This window comes from Convolutriloba macropyga, chromosome 3, assembly GCF_964194025.1.
Source record: "Convolutriloba macropyga chromosome 3, txConMacr16.3, whole genome shotgun sequence".
Taxonomy (NCBI): Eukaryota; Metazoa; Xenacoelomorpha; order Acoela; family Convolutidae; genus Convolutriloba; species Convolutriloba macropyga.
This window is the reverse complement of record NC_134470.1, coordinates 5,429,428-5,456,765: the sequence shown is the minus strand read 5'-3', so window position 1 is coordinate 5,456,765 and position 27,338 is coordinate 5,429,428. Positions and strand designations below refer to the sequence as shown.

Here is a 27,338-nt window from a genome sequence, read left to right as displayed (position 1 = left end):
AACGATAAATAATTTAAATTCCATCCCCAAAATCGAGACAACTAACATTCCTCACTCGCTTTTTGCCTTAAACCGACCCACCGAGCAGTCACTGTCTAATTTAAATCACTTTCAACGAATCGCAACGAAATTCAAGAACGTTTACATGATGTCTCAATCACCTTCTGATGATGAAACGCTGATGACTGTTAAACAATCGACCCCATCGAGAGTCAGATTTGCAGAGGCGGGACCTTCTACTGTCCAAGCGGCACCCGTGACCCCCATAACACCTACTACAGATACAACAGCCACTTAGCCGTCAGTAGACGATTTGTACCTGGATTTATTCAACTTCGCGCTCTCCAAGATCTTCTCAAGCTCTCTCATGGCCAGCCTGACAACCAAGGACGCGATCTTGAAACAGATTCGCGACTGCATTTTGATGGACAATGAAGATAGATGTAGACAAATATCACCCTACATTTATTCCTTCTGGAAGGACTTGCATGTGAAGAAGGGGTGTGTCTGCGTAGACGACAGAATTGCTCTTCCCCATGCAATCAAGGATGCGTATGTAGACGCAATCCACGCAACTCATCCTGGCACATGGGGAATGACGGATATGGCAACACACGCGTGGTGGCCATATATGCACAGGGATATTGCAACCAAAACAGCAAAGTGCAACCCCTGTGTCAAGATTGGTAAAAATTTAAAACCTATTATACCAGCAAAAAAATGGGCACCATTAAAGTTATGTAAAGTTCCTAATGAAGAGATTCAAATTGATTTTGGAGGACCCATCTAAAATGAAAAAAAATCAAGAGATTTATTTTCTTGCATGTATCTATCGAAAGTTTCTTCAAGAATATGTTTTGCTTCACGGTATACCCCGCGCAATTAGATTGGTTCAGGCTAGATGTCAAACGGGGCATCAAATTAAAACATTTTGTAATCAAAATAACATACAGCTAATCGAGGCGCCAATACACGACCACAGAGCTATTGGTTTGGTTGAAAGACTCATTCAAACAATCAAGAATCGCTTAGCCTGTATTAAAACGGCGGCGCAAAATCAATTTAATATGAAAGCATCAATGAATTCAATAATTTATCAGTTACGAATATGTCCTCAAAAGACTATTGGAATATCACCTTTTGAGGCACATTTTGGCAGAAAAGCGAATACACCATTAAGCAATATAACGACTAATCCCGATTCAAAAAGTTTAACTTACAAAAATATTCTTAACAAATATTTAGATTTGGAGACTGTCAGATGGGACCAGCTCATCACAGACGAAAATTGGAACAATGATGAGCGAAGTGACATTGAAATGGAAGTAAACAAGGACAAACTGGGCAAAGAGGCGAAGAAAAGACAAAAGGATGACCCAAACAAAGAATCGAGATTAATTTCTCATCCAGATGTTGGCCAACCGATACCAAGAACAGAATCGTCACTGGAGGTCAAATTGGCTAAAAAGAGACCACGAACAAAACGATCCAAGAAAAGTCTCGACGGTCTATATGACGTTCTCGCACCAGGATCGTCAGTAATTAAAACGAACGAAAACACCTCAGTAATTAAAGAACCGGGCAAGAGAGAGGTAACAATCAGGAATTCCGATCTCGCAAAGTTCGGCACAAAGGCGGAACGAAACACAGATCTGCAAGTTTACGCAAACAGACGCCCAAAACTCCCCACGGGAAAAACAAGGGAGGAACTCATACACCACCATGCAAAGGAATCAAGGATAAAGTTAGAAGGTGGAAAAAGAATGAAACACAGAAAAATGGCAGATGACGTCAGCACAGTGTCGTCTATTCACTCCAATGTTACACGCGCCCTCCGATTAAGAATGCCGACTAAGCCAAAGAAACAACAGACAACGGCGCCGCCAAATCAAACCACAGAGTCAAAAAACGATCTCGCGGTGCCAATGGGATTACCGACTTCAAGTATCGTTATCGCGGAGCCACCAAGCAGACCAAAGAGAAAAGCAGCTACAAAAGCATCCGCAGCGCTACTTCCCTCAAAGAGAAAACGCTCCGCCATATCGACCACAGAATCGGACGAATCTGTGACTCCAATTCAATCATGTCCTCCCACAACACCAAGTACTGCAGCAATTGGAAAACAGAAAAGACGGCAAAACCTTAAGAAACAACAAATTGAAAACAAGTCTATAATCTCGGCAATACAAACTGCTGCAGCACAGTCCAATCAAGAGGAGTCAAACTTTACAGTCGGCCCATGCTCTCCAACAACCTCCTATCCAACTCAATTCTACGTCTCTCCCAATTACGAGGAACCAGAGTTGTCTATGACAGTTGGCGAAGCGGAGTGATATTATGAAAGTGAAAGCGATTAATGAGTAAAACTGTGCATTCAAAACTCTGATTAAAACATTACAGTATTAATTATTTTAACAAGTACATATTGACTATTAATTTTCTGATAAATAACATGTTATTTATTTTCGCCAAGGGGGAAATGTGGTACAATAGTACATTTTTAGTTTGAGTTCATTATTTTGGTGTAACCAATTTGGTCCAATTTCTGTTTAACTTAATTTAGTTCAATTTATCTATTTTAATTTGTTCGTCCATTTAGTTTAATTTTGAAGATCAAATCTTATGATTTCATACTTGTTAATTTGTTTATATCCTATGCATGATCTTTTGTCTGTTCACCTTGTCTCGTGATTTATAGTTGCCGCATTTAGTAATGTTATCACGTGAACAAATTGTGAAGCAGTTTTGTTGATTTTGCCTAATTTCATTCTTCTCAATTTCGTAATTCAAAATAGTTGACTCTCTCTCTCTTAACTAGATTTCGATTCGCCAAAGTTTAAATTCAGACGCATCAAAAGTTTGGTATCTTTCGCTAAGCGAAATACACTACAAATAATTGAACACAATTTCGCTCCGCCAATTCAGCCTAAAATTTGTAACTCAAATAGTCAATTTTCAAATAACAAAATAAAGCATTAAATCGCTCCGCCAATTCACCCTTAAATTGGCCGAATTAAAGAACACTAATTGGCACTACGAAACAATTCAAATCTACGGATTGTAAATCTGTACGACAACATATATTAATATTTTATGGTAAGCTGGCAACCACATACCTGAACATGAAACAAATCAACTTCGCTCGAAAAAGTGATAAACAAACAGACCTTGCACTATCAGTGGCGAAAAGTTAAAAGAAAACATTTACTTTTGAGTTCTCGGCGACCATATCCAGGACCATAAACTTCAAACTGCCCAGTGCTGCTAGTTTGTTTAACTGGGAGAAAAAAAATTAAAATTGTTGGACAAATGATGCACGGGCATTGAAGAAAATTCATATTGGGTTCTTGGATAGCGTACGATAAGTGAAGAGAACCTTGTAAGAAACCATGTAAGAACCGCTTAGGAACCATGTATGAGCCATTTATAATCCATGTAGGAAACATATACGTCACCAATAGTTCATGTGTCGTCCATGGCGCTCAAGTCCGCGACTTCTATATAATCGATGTGCGAGAGAAGAAACAACGCAAATATATACAAACAATATTCTCTAATACCATACAAGAATCATATACCAAAATCATTGCAACCACATCAAGATCATATAAAAAAAAACTTTATGTTGCCTATGTTGATCAATATATAATTCTTGGATATAGTTTCCAGGAAGAACTAGCGGCACCGTGATATCAAGAAATTAATGTATCCGCCAAAAAAGTTATCGCGGAATACGTTCACCAAATATTTCAAGAGCTTTGGGGATTTTTTTAGCTTTGCTGACCTGCATATATTTGGTACAACTAAAAATTGGGGCATCTGAATCTTGCCGAAAATTCTTGCTTTTGTGCTCTTTGTGCTTCAAGAGCTTTTCTGAATTACATTCTGAATAAGACATGAAAATTTTTTAATTAAACCGCAATTCACTCAATTTTGTTGTAAAAGACCAACCAACCTCCTTGGTTTCTCACAGCCAACGCGTAGTCCATGTTTTGTTTATTCCAAGGGCTTTTAATTTTAAGATGCTCCGTCTTAGATCCAAATCCAACGTATGTAATGATGTTCAGACATAACGTGTTCACAAATCTCGCCTGAAAATAGGACTGAACAAAATACAATTATTATTAAATTATTCTTTATTAGCAAAGTCATTCCGAACAATCAAACTCTTGAACAAATTGTGTTTTGGAGTCAGAACAGATCAACTCAATTGAGATTTCTGAGCAGTTAAAATCAGATGTTGATCGGAAACATTATGACACAGTTGATATTGTTCCCCCCCCCCCCCCCCCCAAGTTATTCATAAACTGGGCTTCGCCTCTTAGTTGACAAATTCGTAAATGGCGATAACAAACGTGTGGTAAGATTCATTAGGGCGCTTTTGTAATTAATGATAACAGATTAATAAGTAATGAACTCTGCCATCATAGTTCAGATTTCAAGTTTAGTTCAGTTCAATTTAGTTACTCGAAAGTAATAAATTTGTGGTAGCTAAATCAATAGTTAAGTTGATCTGCGAAAATATACGAGATATAACTTTTCGGTTGTATTTAATTATTTTTTTATGAATAGGTTTATATTTTATAAATGAGCATCTATAATACTCAGATTCTATTTTGAACATTTTTAAGTCACGGATTGATGTGGCAGCGGGAGAGAAACGCTAGATATGTGAGAACAGAAGTCTTCGTCTTCGTGTCCAATTCACATGTAGCACTTCAGACATAGCCCGGATCTTTTCCGTTTGCGCCCCCCCCCCCCCCCCCCCCCAGTACGTTATGCTCCCCCCAGTGACAGAGCACGTGTCATTACATAGTAAATCATTATGTAAAAATATTGCACGTGCGTCTGGGGGTTGCAAATAATATGCACCCACTAAGCTGGGGGGGGGGCACAAACGGAAAAGGTCTGCTTTTTTTTCGCACTTGCATTTAGACTTGCCAAGTCTAACAAGTCTTAAATGTGATATGATCATAGCTCTGAATCAGTACTGATATCTAGACTTGAAATTAGACTTGCTCAATACTGATATTGACTTGGCGTTAAGTACGGGCAGATTCTCTCGTTATCAAAGTCAGTGATGGTTCTGGGGCATTAGAGAACTTGTGCAATCTCTCTCTTTCACCACACAAGGTGCATGAGGGGTCAAAAACCTGTCCCCACTTGTGGATTGATCAGCGACATTTTCCACCTCTCGCCCCAAGGTTGTTCAAAGCTTTCCAATTCTTCCAGGACAGCTGGGAGGCAAAAACTAGCTCTTGGCGTGGGACGATGCTCTCATCTAGCCACTCAGAAACAAATTTTCAATTGGCAGGTATAGAGAACGGGTTAATAGATGTTATTCAGACAGGAAACAGCGTCACAGTAGAAGTAGTGGTACCACAATCTGGCAAAACAGTGGGGCCTTGGTTTGGTAATTTACTTCCTTTTTTCTTCTCTTGCAGCTGCATCCCGGCGAACATTAGCATGAGTTATTCCCGACAGTTTATACAGATACTGTACTTTCGTTATCTGCTGACCACAAGTTATTTTCTTTGTCCCGGCTGATGTCGACTTGCCGGCCTATTGACCCAGAAGATCGATGCTAACATATTGTGGTTTTGGCTTAAATCTTCTTCTTACGATGTAAGTATGTAAATATGTAAGTTTTTTCCGCTGAAAATTGTTTTTTTTTCTCAGCGGCTCTCAGCGCTTTTCTTACATAGTTTTCAGTAATTTCATTACTTATCTAACGCAATTTCAACACTTTCCATAAACAATGTGAATTTCTTTTTTGAATTATTTCCTGTTTCTGTATTTAAAGAGGCAGCAGCGCTGCAAGACCAAATGCATTGCACTAGAGCCAACTGAAAAACGATTGGAAGTCTGCCAAAACTCTGATAAAATTTCTCAACTCATAACTTAAAGCAGTTATCGCAGCTGGATTACAAAAGCAAACTACTTGATTGAATGAGACCAGGCAGCCTATGTATTTTTGTTTACCTTCCGTTAGATAAGATGTGTTTGTGACAACTCTCAGTATATTTGTTTTCCAAAAATATGAACTTTCATTAAAAAAAGACGCAGAATATTGAATAATTATTGGCTCTGCCAAACTGCAGAAGATAAAATTCCGTACAGGCTGACTATGTTATAAGTATTAGTGAACAATAAAATTGCACGTATATAATCGCATATAAGAATTGTACTGAAAGCATGGAATATCTCAAGTTTTCTGAAATTCTGAAATTATGTCAGAATTGTGTTGAAATTTCAAGTTTTGAAATTATCTATGTAATGTGTTGAAATATTTAATGACTTTGTGTAAGGAATGTTCTGAGTTTATGTATGAAATGTGCTGAAAATGCTGAAACTCTCTTTGACTTTTTCAAGAAATGTGCTAAATTTATGTATTGACTATGCTGAAATTGCTCAAATCCAGATTTGTGGACGCGCTGAAGATATGTAAAAGACTCGTTGAAAAAGTGCTGAAAATTCATAAGAACTGTATTGGAAAAGGCTGAATTTATTTTGATTCGGTACATTCAGCGCCTGCAACTATACTGTCAACACCTTCAGCAAAATTATTTAAATGATTTCTGCACTTTTTAACGAAATTTTCGGTTTACATCCGCTCGCTTAATGACCTGGGTTCAAATAACATCATAGGTTCCATCTTCAAAAAATTACGTCTGAATGAAATTTGAACCCTAATTAGAATAGTTTGCGGATTCGCATTATTCATGTAAAATTAGCGCTCTAAAAAATGTGCATGAAAGATTCAGTTTATTTGGGTCTTAGTTTTCCTATTATTCTTATTTTTGATTTGTATTTTAACTCAACCTGCTCGAAATGTTTTGACAATTATGTATCAAACATATGTAACAAAAGCGGTAAAAATATTATCTTTCGCCACCCTTAACAACCTTACATGCATTAGCTGAAAATTGTCATGGAAAGTTTAGCTTTACCTAGATTCTACACTAATTTTAGCAATGAAATCACATATATTCGCCACATTCAATGCTGAATTACGCAATTAAACCAGCTAAATTAGATAATGTAACCGGTTCATCTCAGGGTGCCCCAGTTTGCTATTTAGCATGCTAGCCTCAGATTCTCATAATGTTACATCTTTTATCGCAGGATTCGCTGATTGAAGTTGTCAAGAATTTGGTCGATGAACACTCCAATATAAAAATTTTTAGGCTATGATGCAACTCAACACAGATATGAATTAGATCAACTTGTCTTAGATGTGAGCGTAGATTAGCCTTATTGCAAAAACTGTTAGACTGATAAGATTTGAAAATTTTCATTTTGTTGTTTCTTTTCTTGTTTTTAAGCACCTTGTGAAGTGTTTTTTCTCTTTTTACACAAGATCAATAATTGTTTCCGTTTCAATAAGCAAAAGAATTCAGAAGATGTTTGGCTAAAATGAGCCAAATAAGCGCTCTTCTATCAGAAGCAAGAGCACCTGCGAATTGTGAACAAGTTTTTACCGGAGTCCAAATTAAACGTAGTTGTTTTTGAAATCAGAACCAGTGTCAGAACCCAACAAACTAATAGTTTTAACAATGAATTCAAGACCGACTCAAGTGCAATTTGCCGGAGCAATGAAGACAAAATCGCAAGAACTGACAATACAACAAAAAAAATCATTACAAAACTCAATTTCTTTATCCAACCAGAAGCCTCCAGAGTTTGCTTCATGCCAACTTTTGAATTCGCAGCAAGTTTTCTCAAATGCAGTTGTTAACCAAACGTGCAAGATTTACTCTGCCAAAAGAAAAATCCGAATCAATTTTTGTTAAATCATTGTGAATCACTATAAAGAAAATTGAATAAAAGAAGACTTTTAAGCGAGAACGGATTGAAAGTAGTAATTATTTCAAGGAATATGAGCTCAGCAAACAACAATTTATCAAATTGTACTCGAAAACTAACAGAATCCACAAATTACGTTAGAGCAGTGGAAAAGCATGTTGTATAGTTTGACTGGTTGATTTACAGATGCAAAATAAACAGAGAACCACCACACTTAGCACAATGCTTCAGATATGAGAAACAAGGAAAATGTGTCCATCAGTAGAACAACAAACATCGTTACCCACGATGCTCAGAACAACCCCAGTGACACATTGCGCTAAAGAAAACGCCAAATCGGCCCATTTTGGAGGTCCACATGCAATTGTTTTTAAAAGATGTACTTGCTAACTAAGCGCAGTTACAGAAATAGCTAAGAGGAAACAAGACAGCAAGTATTCACTGAGCGCTGACACCCTAGAATTCAAGTCCAAACTCAAATGTTTTAGCGATCAAAAAAATTGTCTAGTTGCTGAAGTACTCAGCAAAATTAGGTCAATTTTCAAAAAACACTGTACTCTAAGGATATCATCAAAGTTCTGAGTACTAGTGCAAACAAAAGTTTTGTTGATAAAATAGAAGGAAAAAAAGGACACGAGAGTTTCAAAAAAGCTACTAACAACCTCTAAAAAAGATCAGTTCAGCAAAATGCATGCAAATTTCATCAGTTCTATTAGCATGGAAAAATATAAAACGTTGCTATGAAACTGCCAAGTTCTGTCTAACAAGGTACCAGATTTTCTTGTGTTATTCAAGGAAAAAGATAGACTTTGTGTGCCTGAGTGAAGTCAAGAGCTGGCAAAAAAACATCTAACTGATGATTACTTCGCTGTTGATGAAAGGAGTGCGAACAAATTACACGGTTCAATGTATTCAGGGAAGAAAGGAACGAAATTAATTGAAATTAAACCAGTTAAATTTGATAGAAACAAACAAGAAATTGTTCTCGAAAAACTGGAAATTTGTTTCGAAACACCAATATAAGGCCATTTTGAGTTTTAGCTTTAGATAACTCATCAGGTCATTATTTGAACCTGTCAGATAATTTCGAAGCAGATTTGATAATTTTTATCTGAGTATATTTTACTCCCCAATGAAGAGTCAGACAGAACATATAGCACTGAAACGGCGAAAAGATATTAGGTATGATTGAAACTTGAAAATTTAAGCTTTTAAACAAAAATTTCCCACACATTTCAATCATATGAGAAAGACTGCCGGAATATGCTTGACTTACATTTTAACAATCAAACAGTGTTCAAAATTTTGCACAATTTTATGGCTACTGTTGACTTTGGTTGACAGTTCCACAATCGCAACCTTGAATATAACTTTTCAGAAAAGGATTGATTTGGAGGCAATTTTTAAACATGGAAAATTCCAGCAAATTGTAAAACAACAGTACAAAAACGTTGTATTTTATCCCTCAATTTATCTAAAGGCAGAAGATCTGAAACAATTTAGCCTAGTACGTGTTCAGATTTTTTAAAGCTCGCTACAGAAATTTTACTTCTGAAAGAAAGGCTCTCCTTTGCGACTTAAAATTAGTGATTTAATCCGCCCAAACAATCGAATGGAAAACAAACAGAACAGTAAAAGACTTCCGAAATAATAAGTGACCTTCCTCCAAAGAGAAATACATAGATGCATGAAAAAGTCGGAAGGAATTGGGCTCAAAACTGATCAGAAGTGACGGAAACAAGCGGAAAAAGCATTTAGTGTTCAGTTAACGCTTCCTGTATTAATTTTTTGAGACCGGATGAGAAGGAGGAAAGTGCTGAATTATTTTTCAAACAACTCAGAGCAATGGCTGACAATGACAATTTCGGAAAAATAAAGACGTTACTAGAGGATATGACAAAAGGCCATAAATACGAAAGCTTGGAATTGAATGAACCAGGAGACTGAAAAAAGACTAAATTAATTCTTCAAAACGGTGGAAATGTTAATAATAAATATTGTGTAAAAAAAGACAATTATTGACGAAACAAAACTGGTAGGTTAAGTCGAGGACGAAACAAAATCAATTAAAATTTTCCAAAAAATGCCTAATCGACTCAAAGCATATATCTGTCTCCTGATAACGATCTCTACTTTTGATTATAATGTTCTAATTGCATGGAAGGAGTCACAAGTCAAATTATTATCAAAGCAATCTAAAAACAGAGAAGAGGCAAAAATTAAACGACCAATCAGCTTCAAAAACTGCTTTGCAAAACCATGCAAAACTGATGTCAAAGGCAATGTCCTATCGCCCTGTCAAAACAATAGTGTCTTCAGCAAAAAGCAAAGTGCGTATAAAAGAAACCACTGCACAACTGATAACCTGCTCAAACTATCTCAGCGTATTACAGAAGCGTATCCAGAGTTCGAAATGGTGGAATTTCTTTGCTTAATAACTGAAGATGCTAAGGGTTTTATTGACATGCTAAGGGTTTTATGGTTTTTGAACAAACTGCAAAATATTAAGTGTAAAGCTGTAATAAAATGAGTCAATTCTGTTCACTCTCAAAATAGCGTCAATTTGAAAGTCAATAACTAAAAAAGCAGCACAGTTTCCACCCTAACTGGAGTTCCTCAGGGCAGTTTCATTGCAAAATTCTTTTCCTGGTTTATGTCCGCGGAATATCTAATGTACCAGCTCACGTTTCTTAATTTGATTGTAAAAGTGAAATTTCAACATTCAGTGGAAAAATTGATCAAATGTTGCTAATATCTGAAAAAAAAATCAAGTTGAAAGAAATTGTATGCATGTCAGAAATCCCTCAACGAAAAAATCCATCTTTGAAAGTTTCTTGCTGGGAAATCGAATTGAACGATCAAACTCAGTTAATTTTCATGCAAAACGTTTACCACTCATCTAAGTTAGTTTGAACATTGCATGGTTCAGGTGGGAAGAGCAAACGAAAGAATCTATCAGCTCTGGCTGCTAAGTCAACCTGGCCTTGATGACGAGAGCTTGCTGGTCTTGTATAAATCATTGGTGCGACCTCTAGTTCTGTGAGCGAATGCTAGCTCTACTGACCAATCTGATAAAATAAATACCGACTTACAGCTAATGCAAAACAGAGCATTGAGAGTTGATATGCCACAACTTTGATTATACAACATTGAAAAGCTCCACAATGAAGCCATTATGCCCGTTGTGGCGGATATCTTGATCAAATTAGCAAATGATTACCTGATACGCGCGAAACGTCATAAAATTGAATGAAATCTTGAACTCATCCTGAAAAAGATAAAAAGTCCAGAAAACAGTTGCCAAGGCACATTGTTCCATCTGTTCTGGTGAATTAAAAAAAAGTTCTGCAAGCTAAAACGGAGCGGTAGCTTAAATGACAGCTCAAAATATTGAATAATGAGATAAAACGAGAGCATTAGTTGCATTCCTACAAACAACAGAATTTGATTTGAACTCAGTAGAAAACTAAGGATATGAATAAATAAGGGAAGTCAAGAAAAGCGGGATCGAAAATCAAACGCAACTCATGGTGATTCAAAATGTTCGGCATAAACAACAAACGAAAAAAAATGACCAGCAACGCAAAAATTATCAATTTCGTAGCCACCAAAACGGTTACGAGGATCAATAAAGCCGGTATGTGGTGTACCTACGAATACGGTTCGACTCAAACTCTGTTCGATACTTCTTACATATTTACTTCCGTTTCTCTGACACGGAAGACAAGCTACAAATATATGGCCTGCCGCTTGACTAGGCAATTTGGGGCTCAATAGAACTCACTTCTGATTCATCTCATTCCGTTCTCCTGTTCTGTCCAGCCAGTCATCGGCTTCGTAAAATTAGGGTCAAACCGAAACTCAATAAAGCAAAACCAAACTGCCAGGTAGCAGGACACTCAGCTGCGTATGGAAACATCAAAGAAAATGATTTGATTTTATTAAACGCCTTTGATAATGAAACTTCCAGCATACAAGGAACTGCGGGCATTCAAAAGACGATTTATTGACACGATTTGACAGTTTGCCAAGGAAGATAGAAATGGTTCAGTCTACACTATCTTCGCAGCAGATTACTACTTAAACTAAAAACAAAAAACGCTATCAACTCCGACAATAACCAGAGTAAAATAGTTGAAGAATTAACTCTATCTAAACGAAGTGAATACAGTAGAAGAAGATAGAACGAGCCAGAGCAATGGCTTGCTTTCTTTTTTATTTTCGTTAATTATTTTTGTTCATTTCAGTTCCTAAGCCGTAGAATAATATCCAATATCCAATGGCCATTTTCTAGCCGCATTAGGTAATTTGAAGAAAAAGTAAAATAAACTTTATGTCTCGTATCAATCTGACAGCCACTCGACTCATAAGTGTGAGGCTTAGCACTGAAAAACATGCAATCAAACCCACTAGTGATGCAGATTGTACAACTTTATTCAATTTGGAGAACTCACTATCATTTGCAATAAATCGGAGGAATGACTTGAGAAAACGCATCTAATCGATTTGTTCATTTTGTCCAAAAGAATTAGTTTTTTCCAGACCCACTCCGCTGATTTCATTATCATATGCTACAAATATTCAACAAACAACCTAATTGAGTGCAATGAGTGGTTTGGCTCAATGATTTTATGGTTTAGGTTAGCATAGCAGTTTTATTGCTTTTCTTTTGAAGTTCTTCTTTCTTTATTATATTATATTTTATTTTTTCCCTACTGATACACTTTGCTTAAGTTTCTTTCAAAAATTCTTTTGAAAAAAAGAAATCTTTTTATGCTAGACAAATCCGAATTGCCTAATCAAATTGGAGATATACACTTTTGTCACAAGTCTACACTGATAAATGTCGATTTGTAGCGCGGTGTTTTAATCAATTAATTAAACATGAGTAATGTTTCAATCCCCACAAGGCGCAAGGATTTAATCTCTTCCCTCTTTTACTCTGGTATCTATCTTAAGACTATCATTTAACTATCACATCTTCGTTTTTTGTTTTTTAGACATAGCTACAAGTTTTTGTTACTAATACACCTAATGCAGCTCAATGGTCTCTGCATCTCAACAAACGTGGCACATTGGCTCAATTTCCATCAAGCATGAAGCTTTTTTCTTCTTCCTTTTTCAAATCTTTTTATCGCGTCTTACGTCTTGCCTTCAAGAACAAAATAAAGATTTTTTTATTTTTTATGTATTTGAGATGACCTTTGATGTCTTACCACTCATATCTTAACAATAATCACATCGAAAACTACAAGGCTTGCCCAGAACACCACGAACAAGAAACCTAACAGTCAGGACCAGCAAAGTCCCTTCCCGTTGCTTGTACTGTTTATCATCAATTAGTACAATGAGTTAAAAATGAGTTGGTTCGGTTAACTCCTAGAACACAAACTGCGAAAACTGTAACTTTCTCCTTCATTTTCATTTCAAATTTTTGAAATTTAATGAAGCCCTAAAAATTGATTGAACCCCGGACCTTGCTCACAGTGAGTTTCAGCGCTGTAGCATTGACTTTCAATGGTAACCAGTACTGTACCAGACAAATAGCAGTATAAATACTTTTGCCAGTCTGCCCAGAGTCGATTAAGCAACATCCCAGTCTGCCCTTCTTCTTCACAGTCTCTTTTACATTCTTGGTCAACACTGCACAGAATGTTTCACATTTCTCTCATCATCAGACTGTACATACAAAGAACATAGCAAGTTTTGAAAATTTCGAATAGCTGATATCATGCTTAAACTTATTAATATGGCGATACCCTCAAAAGCTATTCTAGCTCAAACTATACCATATATTGGTGCATTTACATCTTTGCAGTGGAGTCGGAGGCGGAGGTCGGAGGCGGAGTTCGGAGGCGGAGGTCGGAGGCGGAGGTCGGAGGCGGAGGTCGGAGGCGGAGGTCGGAGGCGGAGGTCGGAGGCGGAGGTCGGAGGCGGAGGTCGGAGGCGGAGGTCGGAGGCGGATGTCGGAGGCGGAGGTCGGAGGTCGGAGGCGGAGGCGGAGGTCGATGTGCGAGTCAGAAAGTTGTGGTGTAGTAGTGCTTGTGGCGGCGGTCGGAGGCGGAGGTCGGAGGCGGAGGCGGAGGCAGAGGCGGAGGCGGAGGCGGAGGCGGATGTCGATGTGCGAGTCAGAAAGTTGTGGTGTAGTAGTGCTTGTGGCGGCGGTCGGAGGCGGAGGTTGGAGGCGGAGGCGGAGGCGGAGGCGGATGTCGATGTGCGAGTCAGAATTAATAATATCAAAATAACTTGTGGTGTAGTAGTAGAAGTAGCAGGCAAGCATCGGGCTTCGCCCGTGGGGTGTCAATCCCAGTGTTTATCAGTCTGTTTCCGTTTACTTTTTTCTAGTGTCTGAATAGTAGACTCAATGGTCTTCATATGTTGTGTATTTCAGATCTGATTGTTGCTTTGTGTTTCTTCTCTTGTGTACCTTTCTTTTGTTTACCTTTCTTCTCTTGTTTACCTTTCTGTTGTTTACCATGGCCATCGATGATGTTGTGTTTGAATTTCAATTGGAGCAATCGATAATTATAACGGAGGATACATTATATTTGGGGATAATTGATCTTGAAGCTGACTTGTGCCATGGAAAGTTATTAATGAGAACAGTGAAGCCAGTCGCAAAGGTTAACAGAAAGAGGGGATTGAGTAGTACGAGAGGAGGTTCAGTGTCGAAGAAGAAAGTGTTCGTTTGCAAGTACTGTGATTACAAATCAAACACCAAGTACATGACTGACCGCCACGTGGCGCGGGTGCATGAGAAAAGTGTGGAGCCAGAAGTGTGTAAATTTTGTGAATTCAGTAGCATGTATGCGTTCAACATCAAACGCCATATTATTCGATCACATGCGAACAGAGAAACACAAGAAACTGATTCATCCAGTTGCAACTTGAGGAGATCAAAGAGGAGCAGAGTAATTGAATTGTCGGAGTCTTCATCGTGTCTTTCAAACTAGTCTTCATTGTTTATCGTTTGTCTGTTGCTTGTTTTAGTATTTATTGTTTCTTTCATTATTACTTCATTTTTACTTCTTTTTTACTTCATTGTTACTGCTACTTCATTCTCCAGCCTAACTGGGTTGTGTTACTATGTAGCTGAGTTGTGTTACTATGTAGTTCATGTCAACTAAATCTCTTATCTGAGTTGTGTTACTATGTCAACTAAATCTCTTATCTGAGTTGTGTTACTATGTCAACTAAATCTCTTATCTGAACGGTCTGAAGTTAGCTATGATGTATGTATGTATTGTTAGCTATGAAAGTGCTACATTGAATGTGCTACATTGAATGTGCTACATTGAATGTGCTACATTGAATGTGCTACATTGAAGTGCTACATTGAAATGCTACATTGAATGTGCTACATTGAATGTGCTACATTGAATGTGCTACATTGAAGTGCTACATTGAAGTGCTACATTGAATGTGCTACATAAAAAGTGTGCTTTCACTCAATTGGATCAAAACCAAATCAAACTTTTGTCTGAACGGTGCATTTTTGGTTTAATTTGATTGTGAAGGAAAAGTTGTTCTCACTGTGGGACCAAATGTTAAACGAAGATGAACAAGATCTGAGTGAAATTACAAGATGGGGCAAAGAAGAGTTATGATGTTGATTTATGATGTTGAGTTATGATGTTGAGTTGACCAAAATGTCGTGCTATGACGTATGTGTGTATTGTTAGCTGTGTATACTTAGAATGAGAAAGTGCACCGATACCGTATCGTGTTCTGAATTAAAATTGCACTTATCGTTGCTCTTAATTTATTTGAAATGCGGCCCTCTGAATTGCGGCTCCTTGAATTGCGGCTCCTTGAATTGCGGCTCCTTGAATTGCGGCTCCGTGAACTGCGGCTCCTTGAATTGCGGCTCCTCCGACCTCCGTCTCCGACCTCTAAACTCTTCTCCCGACATCAATGTCAGGCAGGATGGCTGGTGTGAATAAAGTTTATGTAGGTTCAGTAACGTGAACAAAATGTTGCAGAGATTAATAAGAAGTCTCGATAGACGTGTAAGGTGGGGGGGAGGGGTCGATGGACGCGTAAGGGGGGGGGGGGGTCGATGGACGTGTAAGGGAGTCCATGGACGTGTAAGGGGGGGGGGGTCGATGGACATGTAAGGGGGGGGGGGTCCATGGACGTGTAAGGAGGGTCGATGGACATGTAAGGGGGGGTTGATGGACATGTAACGGGGTGGGGGGTCGATGGACGTGTAAGGGGGGGGGGGGGTCCATGGACGTGTAAGGGGGGGTCGATGGACATGTAAGGGGGTGGGGGGTCGATGGACGTGTAAGGGGGGGGGGGGCGGTCGATGGACGTCTATGGGAGGCGATTTGTGAGGGGTGAAATGAGATTGAATTAGCTGTGGGATAACTGAATATCAAGAGGAAGTTTGAGAAAACAATATTCCCAAATTTATGTTGTTCAAATGGATAAATGTTTTAATAACTTTTCAGATCTTGTACTTGCTTGCATCAGAGCACTTGAATCAGAGCACTATGTCTCAACCCCCAAGAAAAGTTGTTGTTGTGCAGGAGCCGTATAAATACAATGATGAAAACGAAGGTTACCAAGATGCTCGATCTGTTGCTGTTGCAACTGTACCATCGGATGTTAGTAATTGAAACGTACCACGTGCTATCTGTAGGTTATCATAAATTATTGATAAAATATTGGCTGCGTGCCTAGAGAAATATAGCTTTACAAAGATAGCGTAGCATTTAATATAGCGGCTGGCGCTAGTGAAAACGTCAGACATACCAAAATATCAATATAGAAATTTTATTGCTGGCCAACCACAATTGAAAAAATAGGAATATTGTTTTCTGATTGGCTGATTGCTCAACAAATTCTCCATGTTTTAGAATAGGATATGCGTGTTAACGTAAAAACGCTCAGAAAATGCGATAAGCCCCAATATAAAAATTACCTTTTTGGGGGAAACTGGTCTCACGTTCGGTTGTGATAGGTTCGTATCAAGTCCCACGGGCCACTGAGGCATGACCAGATGCGGTAGAAAATATAATCAAGCATTAAGCAATGTACAATTTAGGCTAATTGAACGCATAAAGGTACAGTGTTTTAAATTGCACGACCAATCACATTCGTTGAAATTTCTATTTTTTGGTATGACTATATGTCTGTTTTTTTGGTACTTATTATTATTTCTTCATTGGTTCATGCTGTTTTGATTGAACTGCGTCCATGACGTTTTTCACTCTAAGTCCAACGAGTTTTTTCGTTCTTATGCGTGATCCTTGTTTTGCGCATACGTGACTTACCTATCTCAAAAAAGACTTCTTCATTCTGGACTGTTGATTTTCTGGAAATTGATTGTTTGAGTGAACACAACAAGGCTCTGATAACCGAGCGGTTTTTTCCTCTGTAGAAACTACTGAATTGGACTCATCTGCGGTTCAAATCATCCTTCATCGGATGTGTTTGCACACGTAAAGAAAAAGTAATCTAAGCTACAGGCCCTGAAATAGACGTTTGAAATCTCCCAGAAAAAAGTTTCAAGCAGAATTCCAAATTTTTATAGGTCCAAGAAAGTCAGCGGCCAACTCGCAGCAATCGTGGACTGGGTTATTCAAATTTCGATACTCAACAACAATTGATTGAGGTCTCAAAAACTCAGCTGAAAAATTTGTTTTGGCTGGTTTATTTCGAGGACCAGACTTGTAGCGTTGTTCCTGCACGCGGTAACTGCGTCTGCCTTGAATTCCCAGAACGATTGCATGTTCAAGTAAGACTTTTCGTATTTTCGTTTAGATCATTTTCTCAAAATTAAAAGTTTTGCCCGTCATTGGAAATAGTTTCTTTACAGCCTGAAAGTTTTGTCAACATTCGATGGCACAAAAAAATCCAGTTACGAAGTCTTATATCTGGACAGTAAGAGTTCTACAGCTGGGACACGAGGAATTTTGTGAAAAGTGGCTAAGCAAAGCGTGTGTTCAAATTGAAGATGCCGAAGGCAACAAGACTTTCGTGCCAATAGTTCCATGCTATGATCCTGATTTGACTGTTTATGAGGATATTGATCAGGTTCTAATATCCGGTAACGTGAGTTCCCAACGAGCCAAGCGAAATTTGCAAATGCCGTCTGACTCGCAGGAATTACGAAATACAGGGTTAGTGCCGAACCAAAATGACGCTGAGGTCGAAGGTGCCGGACACGAGCCAATCGAGGTCCTCAATCCTGAGGATGTTTCAAAAACTTTCAGTGATATCAGGGAGGCGAGCTTTGGTCAAGATGAACCAAATTGTAGTGCCATTAACACAAGCCAGGAAAATGAGCTTTGAAATTTTACTTAGGGATTTAATGTTATTAGGACTAAGAGGAGAGCAAAGGTCCTCTCATATTTAGAATTCCCAAACAGTAGCTGAGAATAAACACAATGATGCGTCTAAGAAACAGCTCTCATCAACACCGGGTTGTAGCAAAAAAACGAAACGTGGCAAAGCAATAAATCCCGGTGACATGGACACGTCGGCAACCCGATATGTAGATCGCGAAGCAGCTGATGCGATCAAAATGGCTGCAGACAAAATAATGGAGGCGGCAACACTAATAGTTAACTGTATGACTGAACTCCGACCTGAGCTGAAATCACTGTCCAACAGAAACTATCGTGAGATACAGATGTCTACGAATGCAGTGAAGCAATTAGTAAGTTCAATTACCAGTCCAATTAGCAAATCCTTTCCTATACAATTAGCTTTTAATAAGGCTCCATTTTTTATACTTTATCGTTTAATTGCTCTTGATTGCGTGATCTAAAACTCTCTCTCAATCGCAATTTCAAGCAGCTGAACCCAATTGGCGGCAATTTAATACTAAAAGTTAAATGAAAACTGCGCCGAAACTGGTGTCGTTTCTAACATTAAATCTTATTAGTGGTTTATGTTTACCTCTAATGTAGTTATTTGAAGCCCACTATTGAACTTCTTAGTCTCATTTAGACTCCCCTCCCTTCGCCCAGACTGAAGCAGGCTGCAATTGATTAGAGCTCCCTTAACTCGTTCTAGAGCAATTCTTCCGACGTTTAGTTGGTTATGTTCGTTTCTTTTTTCGAGTTAAAGATCTAAAAGTTTTGCTTTACTTCTTTGATCAAGTATTGTTTTAGACAACCGAGATTTCCAAGTTGGGAGTGTTACTTCCTACTCCAAAAAGTTATCCCGAAAATGGTGAACCGCTACTGATGATAACGAAGGGTCCAGGTAAGGGCTCTGACTTGGCAACTGTTGGAGGGTCAACCCCCCAACTTATTGGTCGCAATGCCTGCAAAGTATTATGGACGAAAGAGGAACTCATGACACACATGCTGTCTCCTAAATTAAAGAAGAAAGAGGGAATGATGGCTCGGACAGATTTCTCACCCACCAGGAAAGAGCTACTGAAAGGTGCGCTTTATAGATTTATCTGCATGGATCTTAGAAGTTGATAGTTGCTGTACAGTTTTGACTTGCGAGATATTTAGGTTCCCCAGATTAAAGCAATTCCTTCTTGATTGTGCACTTTTTTATTTTAGACCTCTTCAAGCTGAAGTTTGAGGAAAAGTGGTTCCCAATGTACGAATTGGCGAAATCAAGCTTGAACAATAGAGGCAACGAGATTCGCTCTAGTGAACGTAAAAGTAATGAGAACAAAGAGAACAAGCCAAACGGAAATGGTGGCTTAGTTGCAGAAGAGATGAACGAGGCAGCATAAACAATATCTAAGAAATTTCTGAAAAACTGAGAAAAATTCCATTTTCATGTTAAAGTATCTGCGTTTTGATTTTTTAAAAAGCAACGCTTTGTTTCAAAACCACAAGAGACCTTGGAAGTCTTCGTGTATTAGCCAGATTCAAATGCCTACAGATTAAATGTTTGTTTGTTTTCTTTTGTGTATTGTATTAGCATTCCAAACTTGTTTTAGTGTTTGCGCTGTTGTCTCCAGTTAATTGGACTTGTTTTCCTTTAATTGCCGTGCATTTTCGCTTAGCAAGTATTTTGCCACAAACTAGCTTTGAAGACCAAATTTTGATGTTTTTAAGAAAAAGTATGTTACCACGAAAAGTAGACTGGTCAATTTTGGCACAGTGCGATTCCTTCGCGGTGAAAAAACTTGTGGAAACTCTGGAGCGACCTGCAATGCAACCTATTCAAACATTGAGGGAAAGCAGTTTTGAACGAAAACTGAGCAGTGATTGTCGATTTAGAGAAACATTTGAGGCAATTTGTCTGGCATACACAAAACTTGAGCCATATTTTAAAATCAGGTACGATAATTATGGTGGCTACAGGCTATTGTATGAAGGAACCGAAATTGTTTGGCCACCAGCAATCTTTAAGCGAAATCCATTAGGCTTTGTCACTCCAGTTCCCGATGGCGTTGTTACGGATCTTTCGCTGATGTCATCGGAAAGAACTGGCCAGCAGTTGCTTCTCCTTGGTCCTATACGGTTCGTAAACTCTGATTGTAACCCAAATTGTGAGTATGACTTTAGCAGTGACTGTGGCATCGTTCAACTTAGGGTTAAGCGAAAAATAAAACCCGGAGACGAAATTTTCGTGAAGTACGGACCAGAATTTTTTGAGTATAACTCTTGTCTCTGCAAGACTTGTGAGCTCAAGAGAAATGATGACAGAAAGCTTGAGGCGGACCGTATTTTACAAGAAGTATTGCAATTATTTCTGTCAGACATCATAAATGAAGCTATTTGTGAACTTAAAGTGGAAGTTTCAGTCATATCAACACCAAGTAGGAAAACAAGAAAGCGAAAACTAAGAGCCAGAGATATAGTAGAAAGAGTCAATGAGCCGACAAGTAGTCCACTTAGTTTTTTTGAGTCGAGCCCATCTTCACCGTCCCACGTCATCGGTAACGTATCGTTGGTTGCAGACCTCAGCCCATTTGAAGGGGATTGCGATAGCGTAGTGGCTGGTTCTGTTTGCGTTACTTCATCAGATGAAGAAAGTGTCGCTAGTAACTCAAGTCAATTGTCTGACCTTTTAAAATCTGAGCAAATTTTTCAACTTCCTGCTTTTAACTCTTTGTCAACTATTTCTGATTTATGTTCAGTACGGATGACTGCGAATGACAGTTTCTCTCAGTTTTCTGTTGATTCAGATGAGCTTGTCGACAAATTTTCCGATATGTTGTTCGTAGGAAGTGATTTATCTGTTAGAAATGCATCTTTGCTGACCGATTTATTCTGCTCTCATTTCAAACTTTCGGACGAGTGTTCAACTGTTTTACATACCTTGATAAAAATATTTCTTCCCAGTCCTAACAATTTTCCTTCGGGCTTTTCCTATGTTCGTAACGCCAAGAAAATGTTCCAGCAAGAGGTACGTGTTTTACGGAAGTCGCCAAGACAGTCATTTTGTGTGATGAGTTTTGTTGTCCAACTGCGTGATACAGTTCAAAGGAACCTTGATAAAATTTTGAGTTACGCAGAATTTCGCAAGCAAAACCCCTATAGCGATTTGAACTGTTCTTTGTCACCCCCAGTTGAGATGACACCCCAGGGTGATTTGTTTTTCAATTTGCTTGTTTTCTCAGATGGTGTAAATATTAAAAAGTCGACATTACGAAAAGAACTTTGGCCCATCTGGATCCAAATTGCCGACTTGCCGCCTCGTCAGAGAATGTCAAGAAGTAATATTATTTCAGCAGCTCTTTTTGTTGGTAATGTAACCCCTAACTGGAATGAATTGATTCCGCATATAAAGAGTGAATTGCTATCAAGTATTGAACTAAAACATAATAAAAAGTCGTTCCGAGCTTTCTTCAAAGTTAAACTACTTGTTTCCGATTTGGGTGCAAAATGTCACATGTTGAATATGTTCAAGTTCAACGGTTTCTACGGCTGTCATTTTTGCACCGCAGAAGGAAAAACAATAGGGAAAACCCACTCCTATTACCCCTATGGGCAAACAGGACAGATCCGAGAGCGTGATGTTAACGATTGTTTTGTGGAATTTGCTCAATCGCTACCTGTTACTAAATTAGTCAACGTTGCCGGTGTTAAGGGGAAAAGTGCCTTCGCTGATTTGATTGAAGGTTTACCGATAACGGCACCCATTGACTATATGCACTGCGTTCTTTTGGGTGTGTTTCCCGAGGTCCTGAAACTATGCTATAAAGCTCTGCCACAAGACGAGAAAATTAAATTTAATATTGTCATTTCTCAATTATCTTGTCCGCGGGAGTTGATCGCCTACTCGCGAAAAATCCGCTCTCTTGATGAAATGGCCCAATTTAAGGCCAACGAAAACTTTAATTGGCTCTTTTATATAAGCCCGCTCGTTTTTCGGCGTCGAATTCCAGAAAAACTTTATAATCATCTGTTGAATTTGTCTTTTGGTGTGCGTCTTTTGTTAGAGTCAAGCTGTGATTCTTTTACCTATGATGCACAACTGTTTCTTGATACATTTTGTGAAGAAATAATCACTGTTCATGGGGGAAACGAACGCATCGAGACTATAAATGTTCACTGCCTACGTCACTTCGTTAACCAAGTGAGACGATTTGGCCCACTTTACTGTTATTCCGCCATGAGCTTTGAAGCCGCAAATAGAGTTTTTGGCGAAGTTTTTTCAGGAGCACACTCAGAATGTGAAATTATTTGTCGACGAGTTTTGATGAGACAAAAACTAACAAACATTGAGACGCAGGATCCGCATCTGAAGTATCTCATTTCAAAAATAAATTCAGATTTCGACAACAACAATGATGCTTGTATGTCAGATGAGTTTGTGGAGACGAATGCAGTAAAAATCGGAAGAATGTTTTATCCAGAAGCCGAGTTTTTTAACCGTCATCTGATCAATGGTGTCTACTTCGACTCTCCTTGTTATAAGCGGTCAAAAATTGAAAATTGTTTTGTTTCATTTTTAAGAGACAACGTGGAATTCTACGGACAAATTCTGTACTTCATCAAAATAAGCGGTCCACCCTACTTTGGTGAAGTTCAAGCGAACGTTAATCTTTTTGAAATTGTGGAAGAGATTGGGCCAGTGAAAGGTTTTTTCTTCCGCGTACGTTCAACTGATCACGAGAAGATTGTTGCCCTGCCACTTTTAAAGAAAATTTTCTTGTTTACAGACTTCTCCAAAAACAAAGATCTTTCACAAACGGAAAAATTTATTGTAAAACTTTGCTCATCTTTTGAACATTCGTAAAACTTCCTGCGTAAAAATTCAATTAATAACCTCTACTTTTGCCAATTTTGCCTCACAACGCATCAAGTTGCTGAACTTGTTCTGCGTAAGCATTTCAACCAATAGCCTCTCTTTTTGCCAATTTTGCCTCACAACGCATCAAGTTGCTGAACTTGTTCTGCGTAAAAATTCAATTAATAACCTCTACTTTTGCCAATTTTGCCTCACAACGCATCAAGTTGCTGAACTTGTTCTGCGTAAGCATTTCAGCCAATAGCCTCTCTTTTTGCCAATTTTGCCTCACAACGCATCAAGTTGCTGAACTTATTCTGCGTAAAAATTCAATTAATAACCTCTACTTTTGCCAATTTTGCCTCATAACGCATCAAGTTGCTGAACTTGTTCTGCGTAAGAATTTCAATTAATAGCCTCTACTTTTGCCAATTTTGTCTTACAACGCATCAAGTTGCTGAACTTGTTCTCCGTAAAAATTCAATTAATAACCTCTACTTTTGCCAATTTTGCCTCACAACGCATCAAGTTGCTGAACTTGTTCTGCGTAAGCATTTCAACCAATAGCCTCTCTTTTTGCCAATTTTGCCTCACAACGCATCAAGTTGCTGAACTTGTTCTGCGTAAAAATTCAATTAATAACCTCTACTTTTGCCAATTTTGCCTCACATCGCATCAAGTTGCTGAACTTGTTCTGCGTAAGCATTTCAACCAATAGCCTCTCTTTTTGACAATTTTGCCTCACAACGCATCAAGTTGCTGAACTTGTTCTGCGTAAAAGTTCAATTAATAACCTCTACTTTTGCCAATTTTGCCTCACAACGCATCAAGTTGCTGAACTTGTTCTGCGTAAAAATTCTATTAATAACCTCTACTTTTGCCAATTTTGCCTCACAACGCATCAAGTTGCTGAACTTGTTCTGCGTAAGCATTTCAACCAATAGCCTCTTTTTGCCAATTTCGCCTCACAACGCATCAAGTTGCTGAACTTGTTCTGCGTAAAAATTCTATTAATAACCTCTACTTTTGCCAATTTTGCCTCACAACGCATCAAGTTGCTGAACTTGTTCTGCGTAAGCATTTCAACCAAAAGCCTCTCTTTTTGCCAATTTTGCCTCACAACGCATCAAGTTGCTGAACTTGTTCTGCGTAAAAATTCAATTAATAACCTCTACTTTTGCCATTTTTGCCTCACAACGCATCAAGTTGCTGAACTTGTTCTGCGTAAGCATTTCAACCAATAGCCTCTCTTTTTGCCAATTTTGCCTCACAACGCATCAAGTTGCTGAACTTGTTCTGCGTAAAAATTCAATTAATAACCTCTACTTTTGCCAATTTTGCCTCACAATGCATCAAGTTGCTGAACTTGTTCTGCGTAAGAATTTCATTTAATAGCCTCTACCTTTGCCAATTTTGTCTTACAACGCATCAAGTTGCTGAACTTGTCCTGCGTAAAAACTCATTTAATAACCTACTTTTGCCAATTTTGCCTCACAACGCATCAAGTTGCTGAACTTGTTCTGCGTAAAAATTCAATTAATAACCTCTACTTTTGCCAATTTTGCCTCACAACGCAACAAGTTGCTGAATTTGTTCTGCGTAAAAATTCAATTAATAACCTCTACTTTTGCCAATTTTGCCTCACAGCGCATCAAGTTGCTGAACTTGTTCTGCGTAAAAATTCAATTAATAACCTGTACTTTTGCCAATTTTGCCTCACAACGCATCAAGTTGTTGAACTTGTTCTGCGTAAGCATTTCAACCAATAGTCTCTTTTTGCCAATTTCGCCTCACAACGCATCAAGTTGCTGAACTTGTTCTGCGTAAAAATTCAATTAATAGCCTCTACTTTTGCCAATTTTGCCTCACAACGCATCAAGTTGCTGAACTTGTTCTGCGTAAAAATTCAATTAAAAACCTCTACTTTTGCCATTTTTGCCTCACAACGCATCAAGTTGCTGAACTTGTTCTGCATAAGCATTTCAACCAATAGCCTCTCTCTTTGCCAATTTTGCCTCACAACGCATCAAGTTGCTGAACTTGTTCTGCGTAAAAATTCAATTAATAAACTCTACTTTTGCCAATTTTGCCTCACAATGCATCAAGTTGCTGAACTTGTTCTGCGTAAGAATTTCATTTAATAGCCTCTACTTTTGCCAATTTTTTCTTACAACGCATCAAGTTGCTGAACTTGTCCTGCGTAAAAATTCATTTAATAACCTACTTTTGCCAATTTTGCCTCACAACGCATCAAGTTGCTGAACTTGTTCTGCGTAAAAATTCAATTAATAGCCTCTACTTTTGCCAATTTTGCCTCACAACGCATCAAGTTGCTGAACTTGTTCTGCGTAAAAATTCAATTAATAACCTCTACTTTTGCCATTTTTGCCTCACAACGCATCAAGTTGCTGAACTTGTTCTGCATAAGCATTTCAACCAATAGCCTCTCTCTTTGCCAATTTTGCCTCACAACGCATCAAGTTGCTGAACTTGTTCTGCGTAAAAATTCAATTAATAAACTCTACTTTTGCCAATTTTGCCTCACAATGCATCAAGTTGCTGAACTTGTTCTGCGTAAGAATTTCATTTAATAGCCTCTACTTTTGCCAATTTTTTCTTACAACGCATCAAGTTGCTGAACTTGTCCTGCGTAAAAATTCATTTAATAACCTACTTTTGCCAATTTTGCCTCACAACGCATCAAGTTGCTGAACTTGTACTGCGTAAAAATTCAATTAATAACCTCTACTTTTGCCAATTTTGCCTCACAACGCATCAAGTTGCTGAACTTGTTCTGCGTAAAAATTCAATTAATAACATCTACTTTTGCCAATTTTGCCTCACAACGCATCAAGTTGCTGAACTTGTTCGGCGTAAAAATTCAATTAATAACCTGTACTTTTGCCAATTTTGCCTCACAACGCATCAAGTTGCTGACCTTGTTCTGCGTAAACATTTCAACCAATAGCCTCTTTTTGCCAATTTCGCCTCACAACGCATCAAGTTGCTGAACTTGTTCTGCGTAAGCATTTCAACCAATAGCCTCTCTTTTTGCCAATTTTGCCTCACAACGCATCAAGTTGCTGAACTTGTTCTGCGTAAAAATTCAATTAATAACCTCTACTTTTGCCAATTTTGCCTCACAACGCATCAAGTTGCTGAACTTGTTCTGCGTAAAATTTCAATTAATAACCTCTACTTTTGCCAATTTTGCCTCACAACGCATCAAGTTGCTGAACTTGTTCTGCGTAAGCATTTCAACCAATAGCCTCTTTTTGCCAATTTTGCTTCACAACGCATCAAGTTGCTGAACTTGTTCTGCGTAAGCATTTCAACCAAAAGCCTCTCTTTTTGCCAATTTTGCCTCACAACGCATCAAGTTGCTGAACTTATTCTGCGTAAAAATTCAATTAATAGCCTCTACTTTTGCCAATTTTGCCTCACAACGCATCAAGTGGCTGAACTTGTTCTGCGTAAAGATTCAATTAATAACCTCTACTTTTGCCAATTTTGCCTCACAACGCATCAAGTTGCTGATATTGTTCTGCGTAAAAATTCAATTAATAACCTCTACTTTTGCCAATTTTGCCTCACAACAAATCAAGTTGCTGAACTTGTTCTGCGTAAAAATTCAATTAATAACCTCTACTTTTGCCATTTTTGCCTCACAACGCATCAAGTTGCTGAACTTGTTCTGCGTAAAAATTCAATTAATAACCTCTACTTTTGCCAATTTTGCCTCACAAAGCATCAAGTTGCTGAACTTGCTCTGCGTAAGCATTTCAACCAATAGCCTCTACTTTAGCCAATTTTGCCTCACAACGCATCAAGTTGCTGAACTTGTTCTGCGTAAGAATTTCAAATAATAGCCTCTACTTTTGCCAATTTTGTCTTACAACGCATCAAGTTGCTGAACTTGTTCTGCGTAAGAATTTCAATTAATAGCCTCTATTTTTGCCAATTTTGTCTTACATTGCATCAAGTTGCTGAACTTGTTCTGCGTAAGCATTTCAACCAACAGCCTCTCTTTTTGCCAATTTTGCCTCGCAACGCATCAAGTTGCTGAACTTGTTCTGCGTAAAAATTCAATTAATAACCTCTACTTTTGCCATTTTTGCCTCACAACGCATCAAGTTGCTGAACTTGTTCTGCGTAAGCATTTCAACCAATAGCCTCTCTTTTTGCCAATTTTGCCTCACAACGCATCAAGTTGCTGAACTTGTTCTGCGTAAAAATTCAATTAATAACCTCTACTTTTGCCAATTTTGCCTCACAACGCATCAAGTTGCTGAACTTGTTCTGCGTAAAAATTCAATTAATAACCTCTACTTTTGCCAATTTTGCCTCACAACGCATCAAGTTGCTGAACTTGT

The 27,338-nt window shown here is 38.3% G+C and overlaps 1 protein-coding gene across 1 annotated transcript in view; it reads right to left on the bottom strand.

Annotated features, from left to right (window-relative positions):
- Window positions 1-27,338, bottom strand: part of LOC142335912 (uncharacterized) — a 120,586-nt gene that overhangs the window by 8,567 nt on the left and 84,681 nt on the right. The window contains exon 6 of the mRNA XM_075384294.1: window positions 3,956-4,091. Within this exon, the coding sequence (XP_075240409.1) occupies window positions 3,956-4,091 (136 nt within the window). The remainder of the gene's footprint in view (window positions 1-3,955; window positions 4,092-27,338) is intronic.